This window comes from Zea mays, chromosome 7 (genome assembly GCF_902167145.1).
Source record: "Zea mays cultivar B73 chromosome 7, Zm-B73-REFERENCE-NAM-5.0, whole genome shotgun sequence".
Taxonomy (NCBI): domain Eukaryota; kingdom Viridiplantae; phylum Streptophyta; class Magnoliopsida; order Poales; family Poaceae; genus Zea; species Zea mays.
The window spans coordinates 108,554,917-108,575,052 of record NC_050102.1 but is presented as its reverse complement, the minus strand read 5'-3'; the positions used below and the strand labels follow the sequence as shown (position 1 = coordinate 108,575,052).

The 20,136-nt window shown below is 50.7% G+C and overlaps 1 protein-coding gene, 1 long non-coding RNA gene and 1 other non-coding gene across 3 annotated transcripts; all 3 read right to left on the bottom strand.

Moving 5' to 3' along the window:
• Window positions 1–230: 230 nt before the first annotated feature.
• On the bottom strand, window positions 231–1,489 carry LOC103632692 (uncharacterized). The gene is made up of 4 exons (XR_556099.4): window positions 925–1,489; window positions 779–846; window positions 566–695; window positions 231–487 (listed from the first exon to the last, which is right to left on the bottom strand). It is a non-coding gene; the product is annotated as an uncharacterized lncRNA (long non-coding RNA).
• Window positions 1,490–16,597: 15,108 nt separating this feature from the next.
• On the bottom strand, window positions 16,598–16,670 carry TRNAK-CUU (transfer RNA lysine (anticodon CUU)). Its single transcript has one exon. It is a non-coding gene; the product is annotated as a tRNA-Lys (tRNA).
• A 297-nt stretch (window positions 16,671–16,967) lies between these two features.
• LOC100281562 (ubiquitin-protein ligase) lies at window positions 16,968–19,483 on the bottom strand. Its single transcript, NM_001154481.2, has one exon. The coding sequence runs from the start codon at window positions 19,400–19,402 to the stop codon at window positions 17,306–17,308; it is 2,097 nt and encodes a 698-aa protein (NP_001147953.1). The 5' UTR covers window positions 19,403–19,483; the 3' UTR covers window positions 16,968–17,305.
• Window positions 19,484–20,136: the final 653 nt, after the last annotated feature.

Sequence of the window (20,136 nt, the reverse complement as noted above, 5' to 3'; positions counted from 1 at the left end):
GTGAACTCTCCTTCACGCCGCCGCCGGAACCTGATGCTTGATTCATGGTGTTCGACGGTTGTCGTCGAGGGAGAACGAGCTTCCTCTTTGTTGGTTCTCGAGGAGGGCTCACCGATCCGTCGTATTGCATACACCATGGCTTTGATACTAGATTGTTGGCCCGACCTCACGACGAACTGCAATGGTGGTGCGGAGTCGCCGGTGCGTGATCTCAGAGCGACGCGCTAGACATAGAGAGCAAGTCTGTTTTTCTCTGTCTGGCTGCAACGCGCAACCACACTGATGCATTACTCAATGTTTAATCAACTGGGATCCTCTTAAATACAACTTGGCTAATGCATCTATATGTTGGATACATGACTAACATGATTACATAATGCTGTTATGCAACAATATGTATAATTCATAAATCATAATGCTTCATTCTTACCCTATCCTCCCTAGCTTTCCTCTCCTTTTCAGCTTCTTCAAAAGCTTCCTTTTCAGCCTGCAAGAATGGAGAAAATTGAGATAGTGTTCCCAGGAGAAGCCCAGTTCAATTTGGTAAATTTTCATCTGCAATTACCTCCCTATTTGCACCCCAAGTTTCCTCAACAACCTTTCTTGCATACTCAGGGTCATCACAAATCAGAATGTTGTTGAAAACTGAACCAGCTTTTACTTGCATACGTTTGAGATATAAGTCTACACGGTGCCTACATCAGTCAAGAAGGCAGCAATAAGCTAAAATTATGCCAAAAAAATCCTTTTTGAAAGCAAAATACTATATATTTACTACCTGCCAAACTTCAATTCCAATATACTTCAAAGGCTTCAGCACATAAAGATCTGGATCATCCTCAAACTCTGCAAAAACAATACAGTTGACAGCGCCTGATCTTTAAAGCTTAAAGTGTGGTTTAATTCAAAATCAGCCGTCTTCACCTCTTTGGAGATCCGCCCCTGGCGCAGTGCCACGTAGCGCCCACGAGCACGAGGTGCTCGGTGCTCCGATCCGGTGATCCGTCGTCCGCATCCGCCCCTGCATTACTGCTTGCATGCTGGGCGGTCGGCGGTCGAGCGCGGCTGGCGCCTAGCGGTGCCACGGTGGCGCCCTGGCGGCTGGCCACGAGCGCGCTGTGGCACGACGCTGGAGACTGGAGAGGAGGCGCGGCCGCGTGGGCCGCGGGCGAGCGGCCGAGCGCGCTGCGGCGCTGGAGAGCTAGAGCCTGGAGAGGACAGAGGAGGGCAGGAGGCGCGGCCGCGTGGGCCGTGGGCGAGCGCGCTGTGGCGCTGGAGCTAGAGAGGAGGTGTGACCGCGCGGTAACAGGACGCAGGCAGGACGGCAGGAGCCAAGCGGCGGCTGGAGCTAGGGTTGGGGCTGGGCACGACGATGGGCCTATACTCCTCTAGTGGGCCACGACTGTCGACCGGGGCTGCAGCCCAGGCAGCCCCGGGTGGAGATCCGCCCCTGCCGATGGGGATCGTGAGATTGGATATCGTATCTTCCATGTATATGGTGGGTTTTTTTGGCAAAAACAGCATAAGCCAAAGTTGGCAAAGCTTTTTTTGGCTTCACCTCTGTAGTACAAAAGGAAGAAGTGCTTTTAACAAAAGCTATTTACGAAATTGGTGTTTAGTATGGTTTATGGTAAAAAAACAAGCTATAACAGAAGTCGGTAAGCCGGTAGGGAGAAACTCTATCAAAGGTACCAACTAATCACTCTAAAATTCCTCTACACCATGCTCCCCCAACTAATAAATCTATCATCAGAGGTCTCACCGGTAACAGTCTTGTTGCCGAGGCACATAGTTGACTGATTTGTGGCCTTGTGGGAGGGAACCGACAATGTCCGGAGTGCCGTGCCAAGGAGGGATTCACGACTACGAAGAAGACGACACCACATGACATCGAACGAGGCAAGATGTAGCATGCATGATTTGGTTTCGCATGCGGGCTGTAGAGGAACCGCAACAACAGTTGTGTGAGGGTTCCCATCACGGCCTTAGGACTAGTAAGGATTTGTTTTCGTACTCTAGTATTGACCCTAATTCACATGCATTGAGGTGGATTGGGGTGTAAACTAGTTTAAGTTACCTCAATCCACTTCGATACATGTGGATTGAGCTCAATACTAGAGTACCTAAACGATTCCTAATGAGGGGTGGGAGGGTAATCTAAGGGCCTCTCCAATTTGAGGATAAATGTCACACACTATATTGTTAATCCCCCTAAGGCCTAGTTTAGATACTCTTGGATTAGAGTGGTTTGGAGGGATTGGAGAGTGTTTAAATTCCTAATAGATCAAATCACCCCTCAATACATATCAATCTACTCCAATCTCACTCATTCCTAATAGATCAAATTCCCTGCGCAGTCTGAATCTGTGTTTGGCAAATCTGGTGTTGGTGTGGATGTTGCACCCATACACGCTAATACACAGGGGGGAAAATCCTCTCACGTGCGAGCATCGCCAATACGCTAACATCACCGTCGTCTGCCGTCGGAGTGCCGCCTAGGGATGTAATCGGATCGAATACGAATAGATATCATAGAAACCATATTTGTTTTCATATTTTTTATTCAAATTAGAATACGGATATCTTCACATACGAACACAAATACGGATAACCACTTGTCGAATACGGAAACAGTCGGACACGGATAGCGTCGATAACGATTTTTTTGTCGAATACTGTGTAAGACACCATTCCACACATATCACGAGTGTTGTAATCATTTAGCCACTCCTTGACTCAAAATATTTTTTAAGATTATAAGTAGACATATGTTGCGGCTCCGTGAATTTCATAAATTTCTGAGACTACTTGTGAATTATTAATTTCTTTCTACAGAAATTCATCAAAATGCAATTAAATTCATAAAATATTCTATTTTCGATCATCGCCTCCATAGTCGGACTCCGCACGGAATGGTCACCCTCGCCGCCGAGACTCCCTCTAGGCTGGATGCTGGGGTTGGCGCATCAAGGAGGGCCACCTCAGGGACAGTCGCTGAAGCGTCCCGATCCTTTGGGACTCAGATGTGATACAATTACTAGTCCCAGGAGGCTAGTAACCACATTCCTTACTTCAAATAGTACAGAGTTCGAATAAATGTTATTACAATACCGGGGTACAAGCTCGAGAGAGAGCCAGAATACAAAGCGCAGTAGAAGATACACTAGCCCAAGCCACAGGCAGAACTGGGTGCAGACACAGCCCTCTCAATCAAGCATAGCAGAAAAGAAGTCTTCGGCTGCTGAAAAACATAAATAAATCTGGGTGAATACACTAGGTATTCCGCAAGCCCATCCCGCTCCCGTAAAGAGAAAGGGACCTATATCATACATGCTTTATATGGTGGAGTTGAAGTCACTCTTCTTTTTTCTCAAAGAAAGGTAGTACTTTTAGGGTTTTTCCCAAGGAAATAGAAATAACACAATACTCAACCACCACTGAGCTTCTCGCTCCCGTGGCATCATTTTCTTTTCCAAGAACGCATTCACACACACACACACATTCCCTTCTTCCCGGAGGTTGTAAAAACACTAATTGTCATACCCTACCAGACTCGTCCATATCAGTGAACACGGAATATTCGAATAGGTTTTCAAACTCTGCGCAGAGGTGTACACTTTACCCACTAGTCCGGTTTCTGCGATCCCACCGTCGTGAGACCCGAATGCCGAAACTCTTTCTTTCCTCGCACGTCCTAACCTTAACGGTTATACCAGAAGGAGTCAGGCCACCGCCATGTCCAAACCGGACAAAACATTCCCCCTCCTTATCCTCCCGGTGCTCCCCAGCCTTCATAACCCTAGGGTTGGACCGTACAAGTTCAGATTGAGTGACTGCCCACAGTCTCGAGTGGTTGTACTTATCGTGAGTACAGGTAGTGAACGATAACAAACCAGTCCTTATATGAGGGGACAATCCTTCTGCTCACGCCTAAACCAGCTGAGCCTTCACCTTAGGCCCTCCCCTAAACCAGGGAGTCCCTAATCATCCCACTCACAAGGTGATGAGGGTGAATACCCTTCATCGCACACTTTTTGAAAACCTTGCTTAGTGAAACACACTGCCCTTTTTCCCATCCCACATTTTGTATCCAAAAGATGTTTGTAAATGCGAGCTATCTCTCTGCTCACAATGCAAATATTCCATCCCTAAATCTCGGCTTAGGTAGTGGTAGAAAGAATAGGTAAATTATGCATCAATGGAAGGATGGACTTGCCTTCGTCGAAGCTTTCCTGGCATAAAAGATTTATCTCTAGGAGGTCGGGCTCCTGCCCTTCTTCCGGGGCTACGGGTTCTGGATCGACAATCCCCGCTTCTTCTAGTAAAACAAGCAATAAACAATACATCAAACAGTGGTTTACTGAGTGGAGTGTGTCAAATTCCTAACATTATCATTTTATGTGACTTAGAAAGTGTTTGGATAATTTTTGGTACATAAAATATCAAGATATAAATAACTAAAGGGGGAAAATATGGAAAAGAAAAAGAAAAAAAGATTTTCGGCTCTGGTGGGTCGGGGGCGAATTCCGGCGCAGCCGGGTGCAGGGGCGCGCGCGAGCGCGAGTGCGCTGGCCCAGCACGGCCCATGGGCGAGAAACGGCGCAGGCACACGAGGAAACAGCGTCGGGGTTATGGGCCCACGCGGCAGGGAGAGCGGGAGGGGAGACGACGTCAGCGGTTGACGGGGTAGGGGCGAACCGGCCGACCCGCGGGGGAAAACCCGGCCGCCGGCGGGTTCAACAGCGATTCACCACCGGTGACCCGGTTCCTGGGCATCGGACAGGCGCCCTAGCATGAGGAGGGGCTGGCGAGCTTAAGGGTGGGTCCAATTTTGCCAGAGGAGGCTAGGAGGGAGCTGACCGCGGTGAGGTGGCGGAGCTCCGCGGTGGGAGTAGTCGCCGGTGAGGCTTGGGTGGTGATCGGGGGCAGGGGAGCGGTGTTCCGAGCCCGCGGTGGTGTGGCGAAGCTGTTGAGCCTAGTGAGTTTCTCGCTGAACAACCAGAGAGTGGGGGGGAAGGAAGAGGGGTTTACCGAAGCGGAGGGAGGGGCGGTGGAGCTGGTGCGGTGGAGCTCGGGGAGGGAGAAGAAGAGTGGCCGAGGCTGGTGCGGGTCATGGAGGAGCTCGGGGTAGCCTTTTAATAGGCGCCCGAGGGGAGGGGAGCAGCGGTGTTAGGTGGACGCCGGTGAGGTGCAAAGCGACGGAGTAATGGTGCACAGCGACGACGACAGGACCTCACGGTGGGGCGGTGCCGTGCGAGGACGCGACCACAGCGAGCGAGGACGAAGCGGTGTCAACTTCTCTGTGCGGCGAGTGCAAGCAGGGAGGGGGAGAGGACGGTGGCCGGCGGCGATCGCGTTGAAGCCGTGCGCGGCGAGGATGATAGGGTGGCTGACTGGCGGGGTCAGTTTGTCAGCGGTGCGCGGGCGCGAGAGGGCGAGGGTGAGTGCGGCTGACTGGTGGGGTCGGCTTGTCAGCGAGAGTGAGCACGCACGCGGAGCGGGCTGGCGCGCGCGAGGGAGCAGGCCGGAGGTGGGCCGAGAGGGGGGGAGGTCACGAGCGCGGGAAGAGGGAGGTTGCGGGTATGGGCCGGGAATCGGCCCAGCCAGGGGGGGAAGGTTTCTCTTTTTTTATTTCTTATTTTCATTTCCTATTTCTATTTCTTTTATCTCCTTTCTTCTTTAGCAATTAATTAACTAAATAATCTTAGGTGCTAAAAAATATAATCTAGGTGAGGTGCTTTTAATCAAACAAGGTGTATGCATATGATGAGAAGACCTATGGGGTGGAATTTAGGGAGAGGTAAATAGGGGGGAATTAGGGTTCCAAACCTCGGGTTGAATTTTTGTGATGTTACAAACCTACCCCACTTAAAGGAATCTCGCCCTCGAGATTTATACGGGGTTCGAGAAAAGGTAAGGGTATTCCCTCCTCAAAGAGTCCTCGCTTTCCCAGGTAGCTTCCTCTTCTCCTTCTCTGCTCCACTGAACTTTACATAGTATTACTTCTGAGTTGCGGGTCTTTCAGACTGCTGAGTCAAGAATCTTTATTGGCTTTTCCCGGTACTGGAGATTTTTTTGAATCTAGATTGTCTCTGCCTCGATGTGGTTCTCTGGTACTTGCAGGCACTTACGGAGCTGGGACACATGAAACACATTGTGGATATCTGACATGGATTCTAGCAATTCGAGGCGGTATGCTACGGGTCCCACTCTGCCAATGATGGGATAGGGGCCAACGAATCGCGGTGCTAGCTTTCCTTTCATTTGGAACCTTTTGACACCATGCATCGGGGAGACCTTGAGGTATACGAAGTCTCCTTCCTCAAATCTGAGTTCTCTCCGTCTGTTGTCTGCATAACTTTTCTGTCGACTCTGAGCTTCAAGTAATCTTTTGCGGATCAGGGCAACTTTCTCTTCGGTCTCTTTAACGAAGGTAGGTCCTTCTAGTGTCTTTTCCCCTACGTTGGACCACATTAGGGGGGTCTGGCACTTTCGTCCATACAACGCTTCGAACGGTGACATCTTGATACTGGCCTGATGGCTGTTGTTATACGAGAATTCGGCATACGACAAACTGGACTCCCAGTTTCTGTCGAACGTCAACACACAAGCTCTTAATAGATCCTCGAGGACCTTGTTGACCCTTTCCGCCTGACCATCTGACTGGGGGTGATAGGCGATGCTGAAATCTAACTTGGTGCCCATAGCTTGCTGAATGCTCTTCCAAAATTTTGAAGTAAACTGTGTCCCTCTGTCTGACACTATCTTCCGAGGGATACCATGGAGTCTGACTATTTCTTTAAGATATATCCGGGCAAGGGTGGCTCCTCCAAAGGTGGTTTTCACTGGGATGAAGTGGGCTACCTTGGTAAGACGGTCTATTATTACCCAGATAGAGTCATTCCCTTTTTGCGTCCGGGGTAGTCCGGGTACAAAATCCATGCTTATTTCCTCCCACTTCCATTCGGGCACTGGGAGGGGTTGCAATAGGCCTGCAAGTTTCTGGTGCTCGGCTTTTGTTCGTTGGCAAGTGTCACACCGGGCCACATACTGTGCTATTTCTTTCTTCATCCCTCTCCACCAGTATCTGGTTTTGAGGTCTAGGTACATCTTGGTGGTTCTTGGGTGGATGGAGTAGGCTGAGTTGTGAGCTTCATTGAGTAGGACTTCTCGTGCCTCTCCTTTTGGCACACACAGACGGTTCTTGAACCAAAGGACTCCTTGTAGCTGGTCGAAGAGATCGTCGATCCGAGGGAGTGGATACTTGTTTTTTATTGTAATCTCATTCAAGGATCGGTAATCAATACACATCCTCATACTTCCATCCTTTTTGTGACGAAAAGGACGGGTGCTCCCCAAGGAGACGAGCTGGGACAGACATACCCTTTTTGTTGCAATTCTGTGATTTGGAGTTTTAATTCTGCTAACTCTGTGGGAGCCATGCGGTATGGTCTCTTTGCGATGGGTGCAGTGCCAGGAATTAGATCTATGTAGAACTCCACTCCTCTTTCAGGTGGCATTCCTGGCAACTCTTCTGGGAATACATCCATGAATTCTTCTATTACGAATATACTTTCTGCTACTAGATTAAACACCATTGGATCATTGGCGGGTGGTTAAGCCTGACAAGAAACTGATTTTCCTTGGAGGTCAGTGAGAAGGACGGTCTTGCTTGCACAACTTATGATGCCCTTGTGCTTAGTTAGCCAATCCATTCCTAAGATCACATCAATCCCTTGGGATGGCAGGACGGTTAAGTCTGCCAAGAACACTACCCCACTTATAAGAATTCTAACTTGGGAGCATTTTGAGCTGGCATAGAAGGTCTGACCCTGGGGTTCGGGTGACCAATGGGATTTCTAGGTGCGTAGAGGGGATGTCATGCTTTTCCACAAAACTAGTGGCTATAAATGAATGGGAGGCTCCTGAATCAAAAGGTACAGTAGCAGGAGTAAATTCGACAAGGAACTCACCGAGCACTACTCTCGGAGCTTGTTGAGCCTCTTGAGCATCGACGTGGTTAACTCGTGCTCTGCCCTGATACTGGGTCTTGCTCTGCTGACTGTTGGAGGAGGGTGCCTTGGAGGCGGGTGCCGAGGTATTCTTGGGGCCATTCACCGAGTTGGAGTAAGTAGGTCCTGGTGCCTTCAACTAGGGGCAGTTATTCTTGAAGTGACTGGGGTCTCCGTAGTGCCAACAGGCATTTGCTGGTGGTTGCTTGCTTGCGACCGAGGGGGTCTGAAAGGAGCTCTGACTCTACTGGCTGAAACGTGACGGAGTGGGTCCAGCTGGTCTATTGAAGCATGGTCCCTTGGGTGGAAACCCAAAGGATCGAGCTCTCTGGTGCCGGTCTTGCTGCTGAGCTCGGAGAACTTGGAATTTCCTCTTGAGGTGACCTTTTTCTTCTTCCTTTGCCCTTTCCACTTGTATGGATTTATTGGAGAGGTGCGAGAAGCTGAGGAAATCTTGGCTGGCAAGGATGGTCTTGAGTTCTGGTCTTAGTCCTTTCAGAAAACGGGCCATTCTCTTGGCTTCTGTGCTGACATCGTCAGGCGCATAGCGAGCCAATTCTGTGAATTTGTGCACGTACTCACTAACAGATCTTCCTCCTTGACTTAGTTCCCGAAATTCATCTTCCTTGAGCTGAACGATCCCCTGGGGTACATGGTGCTCACGGAAAGAAATTTCAAATTCTGCCCAGGTAGCATCTCTGACGGTAGTGCTGAAGGTATCCCACCAAGCTAGGGCCATCCCAGAAAGTTGATGAGCAGCCAATTGAACACGCTGATTTTCTGGGCATCCGATGGCTTCTAATTTCCTTTTTATCGTGCGCAGCCAGTCGTCGGCATCGAGGGGATTGCTAGACCCAGCGAACGTGGGAGGCTTGAGCCTCAGAAAATCTCCCATCCTGTCTTGTGGTCTTCCACCAATTGGACGTTGATTCTCCAGACTTCTAGTGAGGACTTCAATGAGTCGGATTTGATTGGCTAGAACTTGGGCTAAATCTAATGGCAGCTCCGGAGGTGCGGGGAGGTGGGTCTCACTCCCTTCTCTGCTAGCTTCTCCTTCCGCTCCTAGGGGAAACCCTGCTCCAATCCCGGAGGCGGTAGGCATGGTTTTATCCGAAGCCATCTGCCAGGGGAAAAGAGTTACTACTATGCATATGCCAATTTTTTTCAACCAAGTTATTTTATTCATTACAAGCATACAGTTACCACAAGTCGCACTACACGCGGGTGCTATCTAAGGTACTCCCGAACTCCTTTTCTAAAGTGTCCCCAAATTCCTTGAGGAGGTCATCAAGGCTAGCTAGGGACATAGCCTCGGTGTCGAACGAGTTTTCTATCCTAGTAGGAGGTAGGGCTGGAGGGGCTTCCTCCTTCTGCTCCGTCTGGCATCCTTGGTTTCTGGTCTTCTTTCGGATTTTCTTCGCGGGGGCGAGCTTCTTTAGCTTCTTGTCGTAATCCATCTTCAGGGTTCGGTAGGCTTCACGAGTGTTGGTTTCCTCGCCTTCTGCTATTTTGAGACTCTCTTGGAGGGACGCCTTTTCCCTTTTAAGTCCCTTGACTTGTTGCTCCAGGCTTTCCACCCGGGAGTTTAGGTAAGTGCAGTGGGAGGAAAGGTCATCATATTGGTTATCGAGAGTGTGGAGGTATCCGGCCATGTAGACGATGGTGGGGGTCGTCCTCAGTAGGATCTCTTCCTGATAGAGCCTGAAGTCTTTTCCTCCAGGCAGGGGTATTTTTGTTGCTGGGTGGAAAGTAGCGAAGGGGGGTTTCAACAACCTTTCTGCTGTAGTTCTGGCATAGCTGTCGGAGGGCTTTTCGGGCAACATTTTGGCAAGTGTCTGGGAAGCGGTGTCCGGTGAAAGTGACTTGGAAAGGAGGGTGGTTTGGGTAGCTTCGACTTTCTCCCAGGTAGACTGCCATAGAGCACTTCTCCATTCCATTCTCGAGATATTCCTTCCAGACATATTCTGGCTTCTTGCGGACCCCCATGCAAAGCGCACAACTTCGCAACAGATGTGGGAACCCTTCCACCTCTAAGCAGTAGGATGTCCTAATGACCAGAGAGTCTTCCATCTGGAATAGGAAAAGAGGGGTCTGTTAATATCGGGGGAAAGGAGAGAAGATTTTTCTTGGGGTAAGAGGTATTTTCTTTTAAGGCAAACTTTTAAGGTCAGGGCTGCGACCTACGGCCAGTCATATGGCTCTGATACCACCTAAAGTGTCCCGATCCTTTGGGACTCAAATGTGATACAATTACTAGTCCCAGGAGGCTAGTAACCACATTCCTTACTTCAAATAGTACATAGTTCGAATAAATGTTATTACAATAGCGGGGTACAAGCTCGAGAGAGAGCCAGAATACAAAGCGCAGTAGAAGATACACTAGCCCAAGCCACAGGCAGAACTGGGTGCAGACACAGCCCTCTCAATCAAGCATAGCAGAAAAGAAGTCTTTGGCTGCTGAAAAACATAAATAAATCTGGGTGAATACACTAGGTATTCCGCAAGCCCATCCCGCTCCCGTAAAGAGAAAGGGACCTATATCATACATGCTTTATATGGTGGAGTTGAAGTCACTCTTCTTTTTCTCAGAGAAAGGCAGTACTTTTAGGGTTTTTCCTAAGGAAATAGAAATAACACAATACTCAACCACCACTGAGCTTCCTGCTCCCGTGGCATCGTTTTCTTTTCCAAGAACGCATTCACACACACACATTCCCTTCTTCCTGGAGGTTGTAAAAACACTAATTGTCATAACCTACCAGGCTCGTCCATACTTGTGGACACGGAATATTCGAATAGGTTTTCAAACTCTGCGCAGAGGTGTATACTTTACCCACTAGTCTGGTTTCTGCGATCCCACTGTCGTGAGACCCGAATGCCGAAAATCTTTCTTTCCTCGCACGTCCTAACCTTAACGGTTATACCAAAAGGAGTCAGGCCACCGCCATGTCCAAACCGGACAAAACATTCCCCCTCCTTATCCTCCCGGTGCTCCCCAGCCTTCATAACCCTAGGGTTGGACCGTACGAGTTCAGATTGAGTGACTTCCCACACAGTCTCGAGTGGTTGTACTTATCGTGAGTACAGGTAGTGAACGATGACAAACCAGTCCTTATATGAGGGGACAATCCTTTTGCTCATGCCTAAACCAGCTGAGCCTTCACCTTAGGCCCTCCCCTAAACCAGGGAGTCCCTGATCATCCCACTCACAAGGTGATGAGGGTGAATACCCTTCATCGCACACTTTTTGAAAACCTTGCTTAGTGAAACACACTGCCCTTTTTCCCATCCCACATTTTGTATCCAAAAGATGTTTGTAAATGCGGGCTATCTCTCTGCTCACAATGCAAATATTCCATCCCTAAATCCCGGCTTAGGTAGTGGTAGAAAGAATAGGTAAATTGTGCATCAAGGGAAGGATGGACTTGCCTTCGTCGAAGCTTTCCTGGCACAAAAGATTTATCTCCGGGAGGTCGAGCTCCTGCCCTTCTTCCGGGGCTACGGGTTCCAGATCGACGGTCTCCGCTTCTTCTAGTAAAACAGGCAATAAATAATACATCAAACAGTGGTTTACTGAGTGGAGTGTGTCAAATTCCTAACATTATCATTTTATGTGACTTAGAAAATGTTTGGATAATTTTTGGTACATAAAATATCAAGATATAAATAACTAAAGGGGAAAAAGATGGAAAAGAAAAAGAAAAAAGGATTTTCGGCTCTGGTGGGCCGGGGGGGCGAATTCCGGCCCAGCCGGGTGTAGGGGCGCGCGCTGCGCGCGAGCGCGCCGGCCCAGCACGGCCCACGAGCGAGAAACAGCGTCGGGGTTACGGGCCCATGTGCCAGGGAGAGCGGGAGGGGAGACGGCGTCAGCGGTCGACGGGGCAGGGGCGAACCGGCCGACCCGCGGGGGAAAACCCGGCCGCCGGCGGGTTCAACGACGATTCGCCGCTGGTGACCCGGTTCCTGGGCATCGGGCAGGCGCCCTAGCACAGGGGTTGGCGAGCTTAAGGGTGGGTCCAATTTTGCTAGAGGAGGCTGGGAGGGAGCTGACCGCGGTGAGGTGGCGGAGCTCCGCGGCGGGAGTCGTCGCCGGTGAGGCTTGGGTGGTGATTGGGGGCAGGGGAGCGGTGTTCCGAGCCCGCGGTGGTGTGGCGAAGCTGTTGAGCCTAGTGAATTTCTCGCTGAACAACCAGAGAGTGGGGGGGAAGGAGGAGGGGTTTACCGGAGCGGAGGGAGGGGCGGCGGAGCTGGTGCGGTGGAGCTCGAGGAGGGAGAAGAAGAGTGGCCGAGGCCGGTGCGGGTCATGGAGGAGCTCGGGGCAGCCTTTCTATAGGCGCCTGAGGGGAGGGGAGCAGCGGTGTTAGGTGAACGCCGGTGAGGTGCACAACGACGGAGTAATGGTGCACAGCGGCGGCGACGGGACCTCACGGCGGGGCGGTGTCGTGTGAGGACGCGACCACAGCGAGCAAGGACGAAGTGGTGTCAACTTCTCTGTGCGACGAGTGCAGGCGGGGAGGGGGAGAGGACGGTGGCCGGCGGCGATTGCGCTGAAGCTGTGCGCGGCGAAGACGATAGGGTGGCTGACTGGCAGGATCAGTTTGTCAGCGGTGCGCGGGCGCGAGAGGGCGAGGGTGAGTGCGGCTGGCGGGTGGGGTCGGCTTGTCAGCGAGAGTGAGCGCGCACGCGGAGCGGGCTGGCGCGCGCGAGGGAGCAGGCCGGAGGTGGGCCGAGAGGGGGGGAGGTCGCGAGAGCGGGAAGAGGGAGGTTGCAGGTATGGGCCGGGAATCGACCCAGCCAGGGGGAAGGTTTCTCTTTTTTATTTCTTATTTTCATTTCCTATTTCTATTTCTTTTATCTCCTTTCTTCTTTAGCAATTAATTAACTAAATAATCTTAGGTGCTAAAAAATATAATCTATGTGAGGTGCTTTTAATCAAACAAGGTGTATGCATATGATGAGAAGACCTATCGGGTGGAGTTTAGGGAGAGGTAAATAGGGGGGAATTAGGGTTCCAAACCTCGGGTTGAATTTTTGGGATGTTACAGCCGCACCAACTGACTCATGAGCGGCCAGGGAGGTCGGTGCACCGCCACGAGAGGGGCGGCCGCCACATCAACAGGCAGGGTAGTTGTATCAGCCGAAGCAGTCAGCCCCCACCAGCGCTAGCAACATGAGGGCTTGGGAAGTTGAGGCACCCCCTTCGTCGCAAGGGCCGCATCCTTCACCGTCTTGTGCGACACAAACGAGCTGATGAAGGAAGTAAGAAGAGATGACGTGGATCAAAGACGGAAGCCGAAAATATAAAAAAGAGGGCTAGAAAAGATAGACATAATGGGAGGAGCGCTTCTGGGTGGTCGCCTTTTTCTACACAGTCATAAAAGGCGAGAGAGGGGGAACTGCCTCTGTTTCTTCCCCTCATGACACCCCGACGACACGAAGAGTGCTGGAGTCTGGGACGTCGCCTGAGGCTCATCCAACAGACATACCATATCTAGCTTTTAACACCAACAACTTTAGCACAGATCGCAGCGTCGTGAAATCTTTGGTACAACCCTTAGACTCATCATACAAAGGCTGCTCTGCTGCCTTCGTCAGGGCCTCCATACCTCGCATGAAGAACATCGATGGATTTGTATGACGGCACAATATTGACTCTTAAGAATTTTGCATCTTCATTATCCATAACATTTGGCGGAACATAAGTTCTGACACCTTCATTTTCCCCAGCAAACCATGATCAGTAACATGTCACTGCATGTTCGCTTTAAGAAAGAGGTTGTTGTGTCTCGTGTACAATCTAAAATTCACCATTGATGTTTGCAGGGTTTCTAAACGTATAAGGAAAAGAGCTACCATCTACATGCTTTGTCCAAATCATGTAATCCTTCATAAATCCTCGATAGACCAGATGAGAAATGATCCATTCTGTGTCATCAAATACAACAATATTTTTGCAATCCATGTATGGACAATTTATGTGTTTTTTCTTTGTTCTCCAAAAATGGTTCTTAGCGGCATCAATAAACCTGTGCGCATTGGATATGTATGATGGATCTAGTCTTGATAAGTTATACATCTAGAATGACCTATCCATCATTACCTGTAAAAAGTTAAAAGAATGAAATTAACCCTATTAAGTAACCTCAGTCAACAACATAGTGGTGAACAAAAAAACTCTTTCATATTTCGCAATTAATAAAGAATCTTAATGACCAAACCTATCTTCCTCTCTCCATACAAACACACCATTCATGAAAATAGATACATAGTGGGTAACTAAAACAAATTGACAAATAAAAACAGGGAGATTAAAAACAAAAACCTAAGTAACATAATTAAAAAACTAACAAAAAACCTTTATTTCTCTCTCTCTCTCTCTACATAAACACACAAGAACAAACCAAGGAAACAACTAAATATATCTTGGATGAACTAAATTAAGAAGTAAACATGAAAAGGGAGAGAGGAGAGACATAATCTTACCATCTTAAGCAACCTCATTTGAGGAATAACCTATCTACTTTTCTCTCTAACACATGGTGAAATCCTAGATACAAAAAGTGTAAAATTAAGCAAGAATGAACAAAGAGAGGCAAGAGAAACATAAGCTGACCTTTCTTAGCAAACTTCTTCCAAAAAATGAAGATCAAGACCTTTACCCTTATATTTTGTGAAATCTAGATCTCCAAAACAGGCTCCAATGGAAGGTGGCTGCGAGAAACAGTTATGCTTGTGGTTCTTTAAGCCAACCGCCAATGGAAATGCATGATTTCCCTGGCGCGACATAGAGCAGTAGTCAGGCCAGCCATTTTACTTCCACTAGCGCGGGATAACTGAAAACCGTATGTAGAAATTAGCGTCCACCGCGGGCATAGAGCTGTTTTGTACAAGTGTCACTTGATGAACCATCAAGTTTTTGATTGGAGTTAGATTTTGGTCTTTTTCCCTCCTTTTCTTCTTGTTTGGTTAATTATCTTGATTGTGACCTTTCTACGCACATTTGATGCATCATTTTTTTTCTGTAGAGATATTGAACATGGTGTCAGATCAACCTTGCATATCATCTTCATCATTTTTTTCAACTCGTTGGATTGTTTCTTCGTCTTCTTGGGCAGATGAGATGAATGGTTAATCATGATCATCATCTTCCTCGTATTGTATTGTTCATCTTCACTTTGAGCCATACGCCCATACCCTAGAAACCGCATCCACTTGTGTGGTTTTGAAACAGATATCGGTAGTCAGGTAGCAGGCCTCGGATCGAGCAACGAAGCCGCCGGTGTGCGGCGCCGGTTCAGCTCCGAAACGGTTCTGAGGAAGGGGGCCACCGCCACCGCCCAGGCATATTTTCAATCCGATCACGAGACGAGAGCAGCAGCCTCCTACTCCGAGGTGAGAGACCTCACGTTGTCACGCAGCTCAGTCAATGCCAGGCAGGCATAACCAACGGCGCTAACCCCCCATTCGCTAACTATATAACTCGCTAATTAACCCTGGCGCGTTCACGTGACCGCGGCCGCTCGATCGCTGGCACGAGAGCGGGGCACGTCATCGTCGGCTCTGCGTGCAAAGCAGATTGGACGGGCTGGGCGAGCAAAGCGACAAGCACCAATTACTGCCGGCTGACACGGTTCGTTTGTTTGTTTGTTTAACGGTGGATGTGGATCTAGCCAGCACAGCACGCACGCTGACGTTACGTGCGCCGGCGTGGTCAAGTACTACAAGTACTGTACAATAACACCAATCAAGGACACTAGGACAGAGAGGCAGAGAGCCACAGAGGCCGTCAGGTCCGGAGGCAACGCACGCACCTCGCGCCCGCGGTGTCAGCGCTGGGCTGGGCTCGTTGCCTTGCCGACTAGCGCTGTTGTGTGAAGCAACTAGTCGTCATCGTAGCACTTACGTCGCCCGCGTTGATGCTGCTGCTGCTGTGCTGGGCGCAACAGCGGTATGAGGTATGATTAGCGTTAGGAATCGGTTGCCTGTGATGCGTACAGGGGCCGGACTCCACTGCAGCTCTGCTATGCGTGAGGTTGCCAGCTGAGCAAAAACTAGGGCAGCGGGGTGTTGACTCTGCTGCACATCTGCTGTGCCCGAGGGATAGACGAAAAAATAATCTAGACGGATAAACAAGTCAGTGACAGAAGCGTTTACGTTTTTCAAAGGAAATATCATTAACGCCCACAGGCCACAGTACGTTAGCTGAGCAAACAAGTGTTGACGGCTTGAGGCCACTGCTGTGCTCCGGATAAACGAAAAATATCTAGATGAATAAATAAAGGGGAATTTGGATCCATACCATTAAAAGATCACCACTTTGGATCCATACCATTACTATCTCACTTACATGTGGGTCCACATGAGTCAATGACATGTAGGGTCCATGGTATATATCTAAAGTTTGGATCTTTTAATGGTATAGATCCAATTGTAAATAAATTAGTGACAAAAACGAAACGGAAAACAATATAGATGAGAAATTAATTTAGACGGACAAATAAATCAGTGACAAAAAAGAAAAAATCTGGACGAGAACAAGCGAACGAACGAAATAAACAGCGATAAAAACAAAAAAATACAGAAAACGCCCACCGTGGGACTCGAACCCACGACCACAAAGTTAAGAGCCTTGCGCTCTACCAACTGAGCTAGACGGGCTTTGTGGTTGTAATGAAAATTATATGGTACATCACCTTGTTCTCTACTGAGTGTTCTTTACCATGCTTACGTTCTTTAATTTCCAACAAAACTGTTGAGAACACATGGAAATTTTGCCGTGTCAATAATAATAATAATAAGTAAAATCTGAGTACAAAAGGTTGCTATAGTCTAGTAAGCTAAACATGAAAGGTTAGTAAATTTTGGTAGCAAGCCAAAATAACAGAAAAAAAAATGATGATCTGTTAAGTTTAAATTTGACATGCTTTGAAAACGAACCAAGCATGGCCGGGCGGTGAGCTGTTGTTTTATTTTTAACTCAAATCCCCTCATTACTAACACAAACCAAAACATTTCACTGGTATGTACACACGAAAGCGTTGCAAACAGTAATCCCATGCTGTCACACTTTCATTATCTGCTATAAGTCTCAAGCTCGCAAACATATTTATCTATACTCTCGCGTCTGTGTGTGTGTCTGTGACTACAGCAGTCTTCAAAACGGAAGCAGCAAAAATCGTTCTCAGCTCTTCTAAAACACGAGCTGAGAACAGAAAACAAGAAATGGTCTCAAATGGCACACCGTAAAGATCTACACCTATTTACTGTACTTACGGCAGGTCCGGAATCTGCGGCTATAGCACGCGAACGACACGCTCGCCGGGCACCTCCGACGTCGGCTGCTGGCCGTCCATCTCGTAATGGCGGTGGATCAGGTTGAGCAGCGCCCTGGCCCGCTTGCACGTCTGCGGGCTGCCGTCGGCCACCAGCGTGTACAGCGACGACATCAGCCCCGGCATCCTCCCCAGCAGGGCCACCACCTTGTCCCCACCGTGCCGGCACAGCGAGACCAGCAGGGCCACGCAGTGGTCCTTCCCCGACCGGGACGCCGAAGTGGCGAGCGCCTCGACGACGCGGGCGACCAGGCCCGGCCGCGCCAGCACGGCCTGCGCGCCCGCCGGCTGCTCCGCGAGCCTCGCCAGCAGCGTCACGGCGTCGCTGGCGAGGTCGTCCCGGTCGCCGGACAGGAGGCCCGCGAGAGCCGACACGGCGCCAGCCCCGACGGCCTTGCCGTGGTTGCTCGCGCACTGGAGCAGACCGTAGAGGCTGACCATGGCGTTCTTGCGCCCGCGGTGCGCTCCATCGCGGATCAGCTGCACCAGAGTCGGGATGGCCTCCGGGATGCGCCCAATCTCCTCGGCGTGCTCCGCGTTCGACGACAGGTAGAACAGGACGGCCGCCGCGTTCTGCCGCGCCTCCGCCCTGGCGCCCACGTTAATCACGTCCACCACGAGCCCCACGCCGCCGGCCTCGAAGAGCGCCGCCCGGCCCCGCGGGTGCTTCGACAGGTTCAGGAGTGACGCCACCGCATTGTCCTGCACGGACGCGTCCGTCGAGGACAGGAGGCACAGCAGCCACGGCACGGCGTTGGCCTCCACGAGGCACGCGCGGTAGAACATGTTGTGCTTGCACAGCTTGCGGGCCTCGCAAGTCGCCTTCCTGCGCTCCGCCGTCGAGCCCATCGAGAGCTGGGCCACGACGTAGGCGACGGCGAGGCGGGCCGCGCCCGCGGCGGCCGGCCCGAATGGCACGGCTGTGTTGCCGAGCGCGCCGTGACGGTGCCCTGAGCTGCTTGGGTCCGGAAGCGAGACGCCGTTGCTGAGCAGCATCCGCTCGATGATCCCGCGCAGCGCGGCGTTCGGCACGACGTCGGCGGTGCGGAGCCGCTCGCCGGTGACCGGGCACGTGTGGCATCCGGCCTTGATCCACCGGGTGATGGACTCGCGGTCGTACGTCTGCCCAGTAGACACAGTCACGGGGTCCGTCATGAGGTCCAGCGCGATCGGGCACTGCAACATCTCCGGTCTGAGCCAGTCCGGGCACCTCGCCGGCCGTGACGCCGCGTCCGCTTTTGGATTCGCGTCGGTCTGGTCGAACAGCACGACACGGCAGTACACCAGGATTGCCATTAAGCTGTTGATGAGCACCGCGTCGCTGCTGCTGTCGCCGCCTGCGCCGTCCAACCGCGTGCGCAGCTCGTCCTCCAGGAAGGCAATCTCCTCGGAGCACTCGGTCCAGCTTCTAACCCCGATGTGCTCTAGCACCCGCCTCGCGTCCTCGGCGTCCGGCGAGACGCCGCTCTTGAACTGCTCCAGTATCGACCGCACGCTCCTCGCCGCGCGCTCGTCACTGGCGTCCGGACGCACGGCCACGCGCCACGCATGCTCCGACATGAGCCGCGCGAGCTCCCCGGCCTCCACGGACGCGTCCACGACGTCCTTCGGCAGCGCGTCCATGGCCGCAGCGACGGACCCGAGAATCACCCTGAGCTCAGACGCGGCCAATCCGGCGTTCACGAGCACCCACAGCCGCGCGCCCCGTCGCGCGCAGTCCGTGAGGAGTAACCGCAGCTTCTGCATGGCCACGTGCAGCTCCGTGAGCCCCAGCACCGCCGATGATGGCAGAGGTGCCGTCTTCGTCACTGACACGTCTTGGACCTCCTCCAGAAACGCGAGGAGGAGGCCTGCAATCCGCACTGCCTGCCGTAAGCCGCGCCGGAGAACAGGGAAGGCGCCGGCGTCGGCGCCGAGCCCTTGGCTCGCCAAGTCGGCCGCAAGTGCGAGAAGCGAGCTGAACAGAGGCGCCGGCGCGATGCTCTCGCATGGGTAGACTGCCATGAGGGATAGCAGCCGGCGGCGCTTCGGTTCGCCCGTTGGTGGAGGCGGCGGCATTGGCGGTGACGCTGGTAATCGTAACGGGAAGAAGGGGGCACATTAAACGGTTAAAGTAGGAAGAGAAGTTTAGAGGTAGCCGTAATTCGTAGCGCTAGAGCCGATATTTATAGAGGAGGTGGCACACGTGTTGCGAGGCAAAGGCAGAGGCTTGGGATCATGCCACGTGGATGTGCTGACACGTGTTAGGCGATAGTCAGGCGGTTCCTGCGATGGCGGCGGAAGTTGTTGGGATAAGACTGGAACAGCACCAACCGCTCCTGCATATAGGGATGGATTTCGGTCGGATACGGATGGAAACGAATCCGGATAGCACTATTTACCATATTTTAACTCGAATACGAATACGAATACGAATGTTATCGAATACGAATACAAAATGGATATCTCGAATACGGATTCACACCCGGATGTTTATATAGTTAAATCCATTACAAACATCATATAATTCAATCATAACAAAGAAAATATTTGTTATGAGTTCATCAACAACCAAGGCAAACTAAAATCAAAGTACTACATATACTCTCTGATCAATACAAACATAAATCATGAGTGATAAATGCTTCATACTTCATACCGTAACTAACTAACTACCATGTTAAAATGAGATAAAGTTAAATAGCAGCAACCACTGATGTAAAGTCCCACATTAAAGTACATCTCATTCACGATGGATACAAAAGCAACCACTTGTAAATTATAATTCTATTTGGCTGCTAGTTTTACCACAC

What these genes read in the sequence shown, in the direction of transcription:
- LOC100281562 (NM_001154481.2), bottom strand. Translation starts at nt 19,402, where the DNA reads ATGCCGCCGCCTCCACCAACGGGCGAACCGAAGCGCCGCCGGCTGCTA.